Source organism: Rhynchophorus ferrugineus, unplaced genomic scaffold (genome assembly GCF_030347505.1).
Source record: "Rhynchophorus ferrugineus isolate W39M unplaced genomic scaffold, kcgeb_rfMv2 rfM7, whole genome shotgun sequence".
Lineage (NCBI taxonomy): Eukaryota > Metazoa > Arthropoda > Insecta > Coleoptera > Curculionidae > Rhynchophorus > Rhynchophorus ferrugineus.
In genome coordinates this window covers 4,847,883-4,864,660 of record NW_027472586.1, presented here as the reverse complement: position 1 = coordinate 4,864,660, position 16,778 = coordinate 4,847,883, and the positions used below count along the sequence as shown (strand labels likewise).

General features: G+C 35.4%; 1 protein-coding gene across 1 annotated transcript in view; it reads right to left on the bottom strand.

Moving 5' to 3' along the window:
• C15 (homeobox protein C15) overlaps positions 1-10,088 on the bottom strand; it is a 57,330-nt gene extending 47,242 nt beyond the window's left edge. The window contains exon 1 of the mRNA XM_076409442.1: positions 9,485-10,088. Coding sequence (XP_076265557.1) covers positions 9,485-9,947 — 463 coding nt within the window. The 5' untranslated portion in view covers positions 9,948-10,088. The remainder of the gene's footprint in view (positions 1-9,484) is intronic.
• Between the last annotated feature and the right edge of the window lie 6,690 nt (positions 10,089-16,778).

The following is a 16,778-nucleotide window of genomic DNA, read 5'->3' as shown; positions in this document are numbered from 1 at the left end:
GCTGGCGGCCAGATCTGGAGAATACGGTGGATGAGGAAGCAATTCGAAGTCCAATTTATGGATTTTTGACAAGGTTCATTGTCTGGGTAAAGCAGCACTTTCTTTTTCTTCAAATGCGGCCGTTTTTCGACGATTTCGTCCATCAAACGGCCCAACAACTTCATGTAAGAGTCGCTGTTGATGCTCCCTTCTTTTTCAAGGTAGTCAATGAGAATTATTCCATGCGCATCCTAATATACAGACGCGATAAACTTGCCAGCCGACTGTTGCGTTTTCCCACGCTTTGGAGTGGGTTCATCTAAAATGTCGAAGCCATGTTTCATCCATTGTCACATAACGACGCAAAAACTCGGGTTTATTATGCTTCAAACACTCCTTCCAATCATCAACTCGTCGTTGTTTTTGGTCAAAAGTGAGCTCGCGCGGCACTTACTTTGCACAGAGCTTTCTCATACCGAAATATTCGTGAATGATATGATGTACATATTCAGTCGATATCTTCAGAGTGTCTGCTATTTTATTCAATTTCAATTTACGGTCATTCGAATTCTTTTTGTCGATTTTTTAAATGTTTTCGTAGGTAACAACCTCTTCTGGGCGTCCACTGCGTTTATCGTCATCGGTGCTTATTTCACCCCGTCTAAACTTAGCATACCAATCTTTGATGGTTGATTTTTCTAGGGCAGTATCCGGAAACTCGGCATCAAGACAAGTTTTTGCTTCAACTGTATTTTTCCTTTTAAAAAGCAATATTTTATCAACACGCGAAATACCTTTTTATCCATTTTTTTCACAATAGCAAAAGTTGCTTCACTCAAAATGTTACAATTCACAAACTAATGATCCGACAGCTATCAAATTTATACACGCATCTATTGAGGGTTAGGGCTACCTAAGAATCATATGGATTTAATTCTAGTAGCGACATCTATGTGTCAAACCGGGGACTTTTCAACATATAACAGATGAAATGAGTCCACAAAAATGAGTTTTGATAACTTATATTTTATAAATTTTGGTAAAAATTCTATTAAGTTCACTGTTAGAGGTAAGGTATTTGAGGAATTTTGAAGAAGTGTAGAAAATATTCAATATTCAGCAATTATGGATTTTTCTAATTATATGATTAGGTTGATAGTAATGTAATATCGTTCTTTCCATGCAAATGATGTAGTAGAAAATGCAAAGAAGCATCTAATATATACAGCTTATAAAAAAATATGCTTTATGCAATCTAAATGATAGAAATGGGCTTTTGCTTTGCTGCTCTGAAAAATGATTTTGTAATACGAGATCTGTAATTGATGCTGATGATTCTCTAGACTAAACCCATGTTTTTTGGAGCGTGGCATCAGTGAAGTAGATATCTGTCATCTCCAGTGATAGTCGGACACTAATTAATATTCCTTTCCCCCTTCCATTCTTTTAATATGGAAGTAGCAGATTACTAATAAAAAAACACCAGAAACGCTCAACTTTCATTAATGTACTAAGTCCTTTGAAAGCACATCTTTCATTTTACTATAATGAAGTAAAACTATCCTTAAAAACTTTCTATTGCAAACTAAAATGTTTAAGAGGTACTTAAGAACAGCTGTTGTATATAGAACATCTTAGGACATATTCAAATAATAATCAATAAAATAAAATTATGTTTGTATAATAAACATTCAACAATCGGTCTATAAAATAACGGATGTCATTGGGCGTTCTTTGAAGAAAATTTCAAATAAATATACTCTGCAATACAAGTATTCGATAAAGTTTGGCACCAGGGTTTGAAATATAAAATAAACAAAATGCTGGAAAAGCAATATGTAGAGATATTAATATCATATATCTCCAATAAAATCTTTAAAATGAAACAGGAAGAACAAGGTAGCGTCCTGAGACATATCCTCTTTGTGCTTTATAGCAGAGACATACCAAAACTCGAGATATGGAATTACAATACCCACCTTTACAGATTATGCAGCACACTTAGCAGTGGGCAAAAACCAGGTAGTATCCAGAAAACAACAGACAGTTAGCGGTAAACTAACAGACTGGACCAAACATTAGAAAAGGAATTAAATGAGCTAAAAGTTGTTTCTATTAATTTTACCAACAAGAAATTGTACAACCCACTAGTTTTTAAATTGAATAGTGCTATAGTACTATCGATAAATGGTGCTAAATATCTAGGCATTACACTAGATGTCAAACTAATATGGAAGAAGCATGTCAAAAATAAATTATTCGAATTCTAATTAAAATATAGACAGAAAATACAAAATTTCAATTCACAACAAGATAGTGATCTACATTCAGGGGTTCGAACCAATGTGGCTAACAGTTATCAGTAAATTAATGGTTGGTCTAGGAGACCAGTTATAATAATAAATTTAAAGAAATTGTATAATACATTAGAACAAATTATATAGATTACTTCATCACAAAAAGAACTGTTAATATTTACAATGTAAAAGTACTAGTCATGTAACAACAATGGATTGAAAAAACATCTTTCTTTACCCACACCTCGGTCAATTACGTAAGATATTCTGTGTTGTGGTGAGTTTTTTTTATACTGTGGTTGTTGCTGAACATATTAAGAGACATTTACAGTTAATTTACCGAAGGTATACTTGGGTGTTCGAATCTATTGCACACTGAATCTTGTCTTATTATTTTTTTTTCGAATAGTTTCGCTCTCTTTGTTCTGTGATCAGTTACCGATATTAAATAACACTGAAATATCTGGTGTCTTGCATATTATTAGTTTATAATGATGTTAAAAATATAATCCAATGGAATAAGGTCTTAGAAAAATGAATTTGCTTTAAGATATAGTTTGCGAAATCTTGAAGTTTTTGCCTCTCATCTGATACATTCTGGCAACTATCGAATTTTGTAACTTAGGTTTCTTTAGTTCAGATGACACTTAAAAAAACAGACAGTTTGCTTGATTTGGGTGTATTTTTTTTATTGGAATATCTGTGGCGGATATTACACAAAAATATTAGGCCTAAAAATTCTTTCTCAATATATGCTTTAACCTTGACAAATTTCATACCTCTAAGCCATTTATATATAGTTTGATTTCTCATAAGCTGCACTATAGAATCTTAAAGAGATTTCCGACTTGCGTGTTGGGAATTATTAACTGATATCCAAGACAACCGATTTGGACCGAATGGTAAATGTATTCTTGTTGAAATTACAATAATATAAATTATGTTTTTCCGAAACGAAATTACTTTTTCCCCTACTGATTATTTGACTACTACAAACCTATATTCATAGTTCAAGTAATTATTAATATTTGCAACCTGTTTTTACTAAATACAACAACTAATTCGACGTTTTTATTTCGATACATAATTGGTGATAATTCCTTCAGGCCTGAACAACTACAATTCCCAACTGTTTACAAGAAAACATGACGGTATGCCGTTAATAACCGATAATTTTTTTAATAGGAAAGCAAACACGACCACTGACTGTATTACTTTAATAGCCAACAGTTTTCGAAAGGAAAAAAAACGAAAAAAACGATTATTAGAAGTTATTTGTAATCTTCGAGCCCATTACCTTTCCATCGGGAGAGCCTGCAGGCACGTCTACCGTAATTATCCTCCATGCTGAATCGGCAATAAAAATGGCCTCCGACGCCGCGCTACATTAAGCACACGTAAAAACGTCATTAGGGAGCCGACCAATAGGAACAGGGCCTATAATGGGGCCCTGTTCTTTTTTTTTCGCTGATTGCCATCTGACGGAACCAACCCATTAATGGGCACTCACCACGCTAGTATTAATAAACCGTTCTCGTCCGACGGAGTCGCAGGAATCCTGCGGTCCTGGCCGACCGTAAACCGACCACGTAAAGTTTTAATTCCGATGCCTATTACGGATGATTGTTCACGATTATCAGACAAAAGACGACTGGAAACATGCATTCCTTTGTTTTTATGTTATGAATGATCAATCCTGACTAATATGCACAGCTGTAAAAGCGTAACAACATAAAAATTTGTTCTATTGCACATTAATCATAAATAAACTTTGTTTTACATTCGTTCGAATCAGATCCTGAATTTTCATGAGAAATTTGATCAATATTTTCAATGAACACATCTAGGATATCAACAATTTCTTACATATTTAGTATATAGTCAATCAGTATTGTCTTTTATTGCAATGACATCATAAATCCTGTTATGTTAAAATCTACATAACAGTTGGTTAAGGTTCTTGAAAATTATACTAGCGGATAATCAAAAAAAGTTCGTTTAAAACATCCTAGATCTATTAAAAGTATGATGATTAAAACTAGTCAAATATTTATATCAACCTTTTTGAAAATTGATGATTTGAAAATATATAACATCTACTTGCTGCAATAAAATTTTAATTAAAATAATAGATAGTGTTCATCAGTGTAACAATTGTTTACAAATATCATTCTCACATTTCGAACTTTCGTACACTACTCCTAATTACATTAAATATAAATGAATACAATGATAATGACTGAAGCCAAAGACGAAAGAAATAAAATTAAGAAGAATAATCAAAGAAGAGAAAATTAAATGGTTATCAACGTTGAATATAATAAAAGAAAATAAAATTTAGGAATTACTTGCTGATTTTATATATTTAGAGAATACTACCTATCAGTAAAATGCGTTAGAGAGGTAAGCATTGAAACTGTTAAATTCTAACTTGCTAGTGTTGTTATTGATAATATTTTTTACGTGTTGCAGCTGCACTGATTATTAGTAAAAGGGCGAGCAGTTTTTTTCAATACAAACATAATTTAATACAACTATTTCAAAGGAAACTGTTAGTCTGGTCTGGAAAACATAGCAGGTTAACAGAAAAGTTCCCGGCCTACCATAGTAAAACACATTTGTTTGGCAAAATTAGTTTTTTTTATTCAACATAATTCCATTCAAGGGTGATACACTGATTATAGCGACCCTTCAACATACCATTTTGATACCATTTTAAGCCTAATTCATGGATTTTTTGACATCGTTTTCACTGACTTGTGACAAGGTGCATTGTCTTGGTGAAGCAGCACTTTTTTTTCTTCAAATGCGGCCGTTTTCCATCCTTCAAACGGTCCAATAACGCTACGTAATAGTTGCTATTGATGGTCCTTCCTTTTTCAAGGCAGTCAATGAGAATTATTCAATGCGCATCCCAAATTACAGACTCCATAACCTTATCAGCCGCCTGTTGCGTTTTCCCACGCTTTGGAGCAGGTTCATCGTGTACAGTCCACTCGGATGACTGTCGATTGACCTTTGGAGTGAAATGATGCAGCCATGTTTCATCCATTGTCATATATGCAAATACTCGGGTTTATCACGCTTGATCATCTTCAAACACTGCTCCGAATCATCAACTCGTCGTTGTTTTTTTTTTAAAGTGAGCTCACGCGGCACCCGCTTTGCACAAAGATTTCTCATACCCAAATATTCGTGAATGATATGATATAGACATTTATTCGATATCTTTGGAGTGTCTGCTATTTCATTCAATTTCAATTTACGGTCATTCAAAAAGGTCTTCGTCGGTAACAGCCTCTTTTGGGCGGTCACTACGTTCAGCGTCTTCGGTGCTCATTTCACGACGTTTAAACTTAGCATACCAATCCTTGATCCTTCAACTGTATTTTTCCCTTCAAAAAGTAATATTTTATCAACACGCGAAATTCCTTTTTATGCATTTTTTACAATAACAAAAATTGTTTCACTCAAAATGCTATAATTCACAAACTAATGATCTTTTGAGAGTTAGAGCTAACTGAATAACATATGGATTTAATTCTAGTAGCGCCATTTATGTGTCAGGCCGGGAACTTTACAATTGACCTGTTATTTTTATGTTATTACATTTTGTTATTCATAACTATCCTGGTAGTCAGACAAGATAAATAAAAAATAACAAGTTAGTTTTCAAATGTTCATTATTTCAATTTTTAAATTTCGAATAAACACTAATGTCCCGTAATTTCTTTCCAAGTCCAACGGTAATCACCAAACAACCCCCCCCCCTGTCCCCCTACCCCTGTCTCCTCCACCCACGAACAAACAAGCTACCAACGAAATCCCTCAACGATTCCCGCGACCGTATCGCGTCCATATCACGCCATCGGACACTCATTAATCCCTTTATCGAAAAAACCAATCAGCCAATGGGGGGACCGGGACGCTGCCGGGGCGGGGGTACGGGTTCGGCGTCGAGGCAGGACGCCGATCGATGCTAATAGCGGCGCCCGCTGTGTCATATTCGACGTCGGCCAATAAATTTATTCCGGTAACATGGGTCGAAATTATGTTATACACATTAAATTGAATGGCCGTGTGTTCTATCGCGTTCATGCTGATTATGCAACGCTCAAAACAATTTTATTAATGAGACAGGTCGGTTTAACGAGGTACGAATTAGCTATCGGGCGTGTGGCGTTTGTTTTTTGTACCTATTCCGTGTCGTATTTGTTGGTATTGTACGACTAGTCGCCTTTATTCCTGTTATAATAAACAAAAATATAAAAAACATGCATGTAAATAGTTCAACCAAACAAAATACTTATATTTCCGTGGCTAAATTAATAAAATTTATATAAAAAAAACGCATTCGCCATAATAACGACACACTTATAACGAAAAAATACGTTTATACCAGACTGGGGAAGATTCAAGTCATTATATCATCAAATTTTTCCAATTTAAGATCCTTTTTTTAAAATTTTCCAGATATTTTTCTGAATAATACGGATAATTTCGAGAAGCACCCTCTTGAGAATGTGTGAGTCTAACTGGTCCAAATATATTAAAATCATTCTAACCTATACTCAGTTCAAAGTTATTTTTAACATACGCGATCCAAATTTGTGACATCAAAACGTCGCAATGTTGCAGCAGCGACTCTTGAGTTTTAATTCAGTTTGTCTATGACATAAAACAAAAGTCTAGTTTAAATAAAACAATGAAAAGAAAATGTTATCATATTTTATTTATTTTAACACTATAGTATGTTTACAAACTACAGTTAATTATACAGCCACAATAGTTTATAATAGGTTAGATTTATAACTTCTTATCACTATTGCTATTGACAGGCTCATTCGTTTACGCTTTCGAACTAATCAGACAGCATTGTGTTTCTTTTTAAGTAAAATAAAATGAGAAGGAAAATATTGTCTGACTCTAAAATGAATTTACAACAATACATTAATATAGTGATAACGTATGTACAAGAGAACATTGAATAAACTATATATTAATTTTTTTATTAATTAATTAATACATTGTTACTAGTCGTTTCCGTCTAAACTAAAATTTGTCTTTATGATAACTTCAATCTAGGTATATATCTATTAGGGTCCATCGACCCCATCTCACTCTCTGGTGAAATAATATTTATACATGTCACTGCTGTATTTTTTAATATATGCACCTCACTGCACAACACTACACAAGATCAGATGGTTTGATTCTTTTGAGTCTGTGTCCTGTTCTGGTGCTATCCAAAAGCTGAAATATTTCATGAAAATATTTCAATATTCTCATGAGAATGGAGTCTTTCCTCATGCCCCCTTGCAATTCTCTTGATTTCTTGACTGACTGTGGGTATCTGAAGGTCTCGATGTAGGTAATCAGTCCTATGGTATTTGGGTGTGCCCATAATACCTCTCAGGACTTTGTTCTGAAAAATTTGTCTTTTATTTACGTTACTCTTTGCAGAACATCTCCATAATTGAACTCCGTATGTCCATATAGGTTTCAGCATTTGCTTATATAATAACAATTTATTATGTACTGATAATTGTGATTTTCTTCCAATTAGCCAGTACATTTTCACATATTTCAATTCCATTTTTTTTCTTTTCTTCTTTATATGTTCCTTCCAGCGAAGTTTCGCATCAAGATTCATTTCGAGATATTTAGCGTTGTTACTATAAGGAATGATGGTATTACTTAATATTTTTGGTGCTTGTACGGTCTGTTTATAGGAGAACTGCACATGTACCGATTTACTTTCATTAATTCATATTTTCAAGCTTGTGACCAATTATTTATATAGTCACTTGCCTGTTGTAATTTCCGTAAGGATTCTTCACTATTGTCTCCGACAGCTATAATCGCAGTATCATCAGCAAAAGTAGCCATCGTAATATTCTCCATTTGTGGTATATCACAAGTGTAGGGTAGATAAAGCACTGGTCCCAGTACACTTCCTTGTGGTACACCTGCTCTAGCTTCTTTTATTGTAGAGTAAGTTTCTTCTTGTTTGACTCTTCTTGTTAAACATTCTGGTTGTAATGTACGATTTTAATAGTTCGGTGAATTGTTTTGGTAGCATTTTCTGTAGTTTATGAACAAGATCTTCATGCCAAACCGTATCGAAGGCTTGTGCTACATCAAGAATATACTGAGCATATTTTTTTACTTTCGTAGGCTTTTTTTGTGGACCTGGTCAATCGTTGAATGCTTGTTATTCAACCCAAACTGGTATATTGGTATTAGGTTTTTTCTCTCTATGAATTTATTGATGACATTAAACATCTTGATGACGTGAGTTCACGGCTACTTTGGATATATTTTACAAAATTTGTTTTTGTGTAGTAAACAATTTGTTACAAAGTGTGACAGTTTGTTTCTTTTAAACCATGGTTAACAGTAGTTTTAAATGTATATAGTATATTTAGAATGAACCTTGTCACTATATAATACATTTGCTTTTAGTTATTAAGTTGTTATTAATTTGTTTTTTACAAAATCTTAAATCCTGTTATATATTTCTTCACGTTACTTTACTGAAATTCTTGAAATTCACTGAATATCAATTATATATATTTATAACTTCGGTGTATTCTTTATAACATTGGACGATAGTTCATATTAAAATTAATTTTTGTTTCGTTGGAATATAATGTATGAAGAGGAATTTTGGTCATTCAAATAAAATGCTTTAAAATTTTTAGATGTACTATAATATTATTATAAATTATATTTGGTAAACTTTTCGTCCAATTATTTTATTTAGAATAGAATTTTGTTATATATCACGCGGCAAGATTGCGAAGTTTTGGCGTCACAAATTCAGATGATGTATGTATAAAATAACCTTGAAAAGACTATATGAATTGTTTATTACAGTTTGTAAATCTATTTTAATACGAGACAACATTTTCCTTCTCATTTTATCCCAGTTGAAAAGATAACATTTCTGTTTCATCATTTTATTTATATTAAAATTTTGTTATATGTCAGAGCCAAAATGTACTAAAACTCAGAGTCGCTGCGGCAACATTGCGACGTTTCGACAGGTCACCCGTGTCACTACTGTTTTGCATAGACTATATACATAAAAAGGGAAATATGTTCTCTTATATGAAATCAAACCTCCAGGGGATACCAGAGGTGTTTACAAACGTGACGTATTTAATAGTTCCTTTCTATTTTGAATAAACTATAGTTGTCCTTACCTGCTAATCTATCTTTAACCACTTGTGAAGCGAAAGCAGCGGCTGCAGCCGACCTCTGCAGTACCGGATCGAGACTTAGCGTCCACGGATTGAAAACGGCAGTCGCCGCGGCACCCGGTGGACTTCCCGGCCCGCCGAGCGGACGGTGAGCGGGAACCCTTAAAACACCCTGTCCGTAGAACCCGGTCGGTACCAGACCACTGAGCGCCCCGCGCTGCTGCAAGAACCCCGCGGACGTCTGATACAGCGAGCTCACGTCCGTCTCTGGCTTCTGGTCGAAGTCCTTGCCCAGCAGGTTCGAGATGCTGAACGGCAACGCGCTCTTGGTGGACGTGTGCGACGACGTCTCGTTGTCCGGACTGCTGCAGCGGCTCCTCGCGTCACTATCACTGCGAGACAATCGCGAATCCGTATCCAGGATGTTGATCTCGTGATCCTCCTCGGTCAGCTCGCGGTCCGACATGTTTGAGCCTCTCTGTCGAGTTAATTGATCGAGCGATGCGACTAAATTGACATCCCGATCGGCCGTGAGAATCTCTCAGAACAGATATCCGGCTCGAAGGATCGCGGAGACCGGCCTGCACGAAAGTCGCTCGTGCACTGGTTGTCGGTACGGGCCCGTTGCCATGGCATCGACAACGTAGTTAACGCCGATCCAATCATTGGCCAGATTGCCGCCGGTAGCTCCACCCCTCCTATTTCCCATTGGATTAAACTGATTGGGGCTAAATTGAATATCTTTCTGTTAATTTTTTTGGGGAGCAGGTAAGCGGTTTGGTGAGTGGTTCGCTGTAACGTGCCCGCCGAAGGATTACATTGTTTTAAAACGATCTGAGGTTGTTTGATTATTGAAATAATATGTGTAGTATTGAACTAATTAACACCATTAAGATACATTGTAGAAATACAAACAAGTTTTGTGAGTTTTTTATGATTTTGAAACTTTGTTGATAAAACTGGTAGAAATATTAGGTTTTTGCATGTATTTTGAACATTTAAAAAAAAAGAAAACCTTTTGTTGGAAATATTGATACAATATGATTCTACAAATTAGTTTTAACGAATTTTTGGTAATTTAAAGCTTTATTGTTAAAAATCGGTACAATGTTCACCGATAGTCGCTCCTTTTTCGCACTTTTCAGACAACTTACGGCTTCTATCTCGAAAGGACTATGTATCTTTTGAGGCTATCCACGAATCAACTGAATTTTTGTTATCTTCATAAGAATTGCAGCGCTATTCAAATAGGTCCCAGTTTATATGTCAGAAAAAGTAGTAATTAGAAGGAGTAAGGTCTGGAAAATACGGCGGATGGTGTAGTACCCATTTTAATGTTTCCCGGTATGTTTTTACTGGTTTTGGAACATGTGTTAGGTGTCATTGATGGTCTCTTTAGATTTCGCAGCACATAATATATCACATCAAGCTGATACCACCAAATACTGAGCATTACCTTGGATATTCGGTTTTATCGTTGATATTAATGCATGACCAGGAGGTTACCATGATCTTTTCGCTCTGAATTATCGTAACGAATATAATTTTTATCGCTAAAAACAATATGGTACAAAAAAAAGGTTTCCGATTTTGCCGTTGGACCAACAATTCATACATGACCAAGTCTTTTTATTTTTCAAGTTTTTGGGTCATTCTCATGTTCTTTATGCGATTGGAAATGGTTTCATGTGTTACTCATAACAATTTTGTACATTCCCCTTGCACATTACATGGATCATCATCGAGTAATGCCGTCAAACACTCGTCTTCATTTTTTTTAGCCCTTTATAAAGCTTTTCGACATTGATGTCAAAATTACCACTATTAAGACATCGAAATCAGTATTTACGTATTGAAATCGATATAGTATAGTTGTTGTAAGCTTCACACAACATTGGATAACTTTCTAACTTTTCTAATGTTGCAAAAAGTAAAATTTTCCATAAATGTTATTTACCCAGTGCAAATTTAGACATTTTCAATTCACTGAGATTTTTTTTGTGCACGCTTCGGCGAAATGAAAAATGAGGCTATAACATGAAGTTATTTACAAATGTACACAATGCGATTTAACACAGATTAACACCACCTATTGTAAATCCTTTCAAATTAATAAATAGCTCAAAATAAATCAATCAAAATATTACTACGGCTATACTGTGTCGTAAGGACGATGTTAGTTTGGCAGAGATCCAATCGTCGACCCGTCGAGTAATTAGGTTCATTGTGTTCCATGATTTTTGGCCTTCCAGACCACTATTTGTTACTGATATCAATGAGCACTTTTAAATCATTGAAATCAATAACAGCAACTGATATATGATGAAACAAAAGTTTCCAAAACTCTTTTTTCCTTTTTTCCTTTTCGCGAACAGATTCCTTCAAATCAAATAATAAAAAACGGAACGAACCGCACTGGAAGGAACATATAAAAAAGAAAAGGAAAAAGCTGGGTAGGACATAATAAATCATTACTATACAAGCAAGTGCTGAAACTGGATGAATATTTGAGTATGAGAACGCTCTGTGCAAAGTTTGACCAAAAATAACTGAGTTGATGACAGAGTTGATGATTCGGAGCAGTGTTTGAAGATGATCAAGCGTAACAAACCCGAGTTTTTGCGTGGATATGTGACAATGGATGAAACATGGCTGTATCACATTACTCCCAAGTCCAATCGACAGTCATCCGAGTGGACTGCACACAATGAACCCGCTCCAAAGCGTGGGAAAACACAACAGTCGGCTGACAAGATTATGGCGTCTATATTTTGGGATGCGCATGGAAACATTTTCATTGACCAGCTTGAAAAAGGAAGGACCTAGCGTTATTGGACCGTTTGGAGGACGAAATCGCAGAAAAACGGCCGTATATGAAAAAAAATGAAGTGCTGCTTCACCAAGACAATACACCGTGTCAAAAATCCATGAATTGGGCTTCGAATTGCTTCCTCATCCATCGTATTCTCCAGATCTAGCTACCAATGGCTATTTCCTTTTTTAAGGTCTCAAAAGAATGCTCGCTGGGAAGAAATTTCCTTCGAATGAAGAGGTGATCGCCGAAACTGAGGCCAATTTTGAAGCAAAAGACAAATCGTACTGCAAAAATGGTGTCGAAAAGTTGGAGGGTCGCTATAATCAGTGCATCATCCTTGAAGGGAATTATATTGAATAAAGAAAAACTAATGTTGCCAAAAAATGTGTTTTACTATGGTAGGCCACTGAATTTTCAATTAACCTGTTAGATATATACCTAGATTTAAGTTATTGTAGAGGTAAAAGTTAGGTTAGTCCGCAACGACTATTAACAATATAATAGATAAACAAAAAACCTAACAAAAACAAGGAATCTCATAAATTTACTGAATATACACTGAATAAATTAATAATCGTCGCTATAATATGAATGAAATACTTTTAATATTGTATAATAATAATAGTTTTAATCGATATAGTTAGCGTATTCCAATTTGAGCGTCAGCCGGGCAAGTTGGAGCGAACGGATGGAGCTAAAGCAAGCCAGCCAAGTGTTTTGTTTCAAGAATTAATTGTCATTTTTTTAAGGCGAACCTCTTTGCTTTTGTTTCTCGTCGGAGCCATTTTGATTTTCCTAGAATCGCTGTCCAATTATGCTCGCTCAACTGTTTAATAAATGAATTAGTCGTCTTTTTTTCTTCGTCGGGCTTCTTTTGGGGGATGAATTAGTCGGTACGTACGCCCGCCGTTTTAACGTTATTCCGTAGTAGTCGAGAAATTCAGAATAAGTATCGATTGGTTGTGGCATTCGAACGCTATCGTTAAAAAATCGCTCGGTTATGCTTCAAACTGCAATAAAAACCATTTTGAATATTCGCAAAGAAATATTTTTTATTATTAGGCAATATTTAGGTGATATTACTAAAAGTAACAATCTGAACAGTTCTTGAGTTCTTTTGTTCAATGAGTAATCGCAAAGCAGTGAAGATTGGACTCAAAGTCAAGCAACAGTACTGGTTAGTCGGAAGTTAATCTCATCTTGGCCTCATCAGTCAATCATAAAGCCAGTTTGGACCCAGGGTGTGCAAATATGGGGTTGCACTAAAACATCAAACTAACTACTAAACCAACGCACCCAAAACAAAATTCTACCATTAATTATCAATGCTTATCGTTACGTAACCAACGAAGAACTGATCTATAACCTCGAAATCAAATTGATATACAAAGTGATCCAATATTTCGATTTAGAGGATGTAATAAGGTTGCTAAATCACAGAAACATGGAAGCAACAGAAAACTGAAGCTTAAAAACTTTAGTTCAAATAGATTAGTTTTATTCTAATTTGGGAAATACATATTGATGTATTAATCCCGTACCCGCCTTCCTTGTGTATTAATAGAAGTACACGTACACATATCTAATGTAAGATGTAATTTAATTTTTACATTATAATCTGTTAAGTTCCATCAACTGGGTACTCACATGGCATTAGGCAATGTTTTTACACCACACTAAACCAGGTCAGAAGTCTTAGTCTTCGTAATAGCTCTATCGGTAACTTGAATTACTATGATACTTATGGATATATCCTTCATCTTTTATGAGATATAGTGTGTGTTACATTATAGAATATATATTAATTTATAGTAATATTCATTGTCAGTTTTATTCCCAATATGTTTAATAATATTAGTGAAATTTCGTCCACATTTCTGTTAAAATTGACTTAAATAGTTGCTTTTTCATCTTCTAGGACGAAGAGGACATATTGGTCGACCTACACATAATGCAGAAATAGTCCCTAACTATCGGCTAAATAGAACTACTGAAGAACTACGAACTGTCTACAAGTGTGTTAGTTAGGTGGTGTTTTTTAGATTTGTAGCGACCTTGAGGCATGTCGAATTTTACATCGTGGAATAACGGTTTACAAAATACCCAGTAATATAATCCCAGATGTTGAACACGGGCGGGGTGCCAGCAGCGCCAACTAGAATCCGATAACGAATAGCTGGCGGCAACCCCGAGACGTTTATCTGGAATTTTATTGAAGGGTATTCCGATTCATTAACATTAACAGCAGAAAATACGAAAATACGTGTGGAATGTATGAGTTATTAATAAAATGTTATAATTTAGTCATCGTAATGTTATAGATTACTGCCGAACAAAGGGATATTCACGTCGAATAATATAAAAATACAACCTGTTCGAAGATTATAGTAAAGGTAGCAATGAAAATTAAAATTTTTATAGGTTTATATGTAATTGTAAGATATATGTTAGTTAATAGAAAGTCTGTGAAATAAATGTATGTCATAGGAGTGGAGATGTGGGATTATAAGGTGCAATCCACAAGCACTGATCAATATTACGAAGTTTCAGCAAGTGAAATGTGAGACAAGAACTGTCGAATGGTGTACTACTAGGCATGTAAAATAGGTTTACATTAGTATAATTACCAACGCTCTGTAAACAGTATAAAGGGTATAGTTTCTGACATACTCATGCTGTCTGTATTCTCGGGAACATATACACGACTATGTAACAGGTCAATTGAAAACTCCGCGGCCTACCTTAGTAAAACACATTTTTTTGGCAAAATTACTTTTTTTTTATTCAACACAATTCAAACGGTCCGATAGCGCTTTGTAATAGTCGCTGTTGATGGTCTTTCCTTTTTCAAGGTAGTCAATGAAAATTATTCCATACGCATCCCAAAATACAGAAGCCATAAACTTGCCAGCCGATTGTTGCGTTTTCCCACACTTTGGAGCGGCTTCATCGAGTGCAGGTAACTGTCGATTGGACTTCGGAGTGAAATGATGCAGCCGTGTTTCACCCATTGTCACATATCGACGCAAAAACTCGGGTTTGTTACGCTTGATCATCTTCAAAAACTGCTCCGAATCATCAACACCTCGTTGTTTTTGGTCAAAAGTGAGCTCACGCGACACCCACTTTGCATAGAGCTTTCTCATACCCAAATATTCGTGAATGATATGACACTATGACCATACACGTTCAGTTGATATCTTTAGAGTGTCTGCTATTTCATTCGATTTCAATTTATGGTCATTCAAAATCATTTTGTGGCTTTTTTTTAAATGTTTTCGTCGGTAACAACCTCTTTTAGGCGTCCACTGCGTTCGCCGCCTTCGGTACACATTTCACCATTTCTAAACTTAGCATACCAATCCTTGATGGCTGATTTTCCTGGGACAGTGTCCGGAAACTCGGTATCAAGCCAAGTTTTATTCATTTTTTTCACTATAACAAAAATTGATTTACTCAAAATGCTATAATTCACAAACTAACGATCCGACAGCTGTCACAATTATACACGCATCTTTTGAGGGTTAGCGCTACTATGAAACATATGGATTTAATTCCAGAAGCGCCATCTATGTGTCAGGCAGGGTATTATTCAATTGACCCGTTATATACCCAAAAATGATTATAATAAAAACTAACGCCCGATTATCCGGCGTAATAAACCGGTTTCCGCGGATCATCATTCACGCCGTGACGGGGACGGTAACGAGCAACTAGGCGACGTTTCCCGACTCCACGAACTGTTCCCGGTGGCAAATCCATTAAATTTTATCGGATCTGGACTGTGTAAGTCGGCTCCCCAAATTCCAGGCCAACTTAAAAAGGGTTGAATGCATATTTCATGGGGATTTAAATAGGACTCTCCCAGGAATCGGTCCACTTATTTAAATCGAATACTGTGCGGAGACTTTAAAAACGACGCTGCTGAATTTTGCAGGACGTCATCTTTGAGACGTCGCCGTAGATTTGGTCGGATCCGGACGGTTGAGTGATTGGGTTTTAGTTTGTTACTAGTTTGTTATTCGGTGAGATATTTTATTTAAAATTTGTTTATTATAGTGTTACTAATCATTTTCGACTAATCTATAATTTGTTTTTACAATAACTTAAATCTAGGTATATATTTACGACGACCCCATCTTCGTCGGTGGTGTAATAATATTTGGGGTAAGTTATATGGCTCGGTGAATGGAGGTAAAACGAAATGAAACAGTGGTGTTTACATTATGTGACTGTAATTTATTGAAGTATTTTAAAAACGTGTAAAATACGAAATAGATAAAACGGATGGCAGCGGTGTTTCCTGGTGACGAGGCTTGGGCAGTCTAAACTGAACGGTGGTCAGATACCGAATGATCGAAATACCCTTCAATAACATCCCAGATAAACGTCTCGGGGTTGCCAACCGTTATTCTACGATTTGTTGTTTTTCTGTTAAATGCACCTCGCTACACAAGATCAAATAGTTCTATTCTTTTGAGT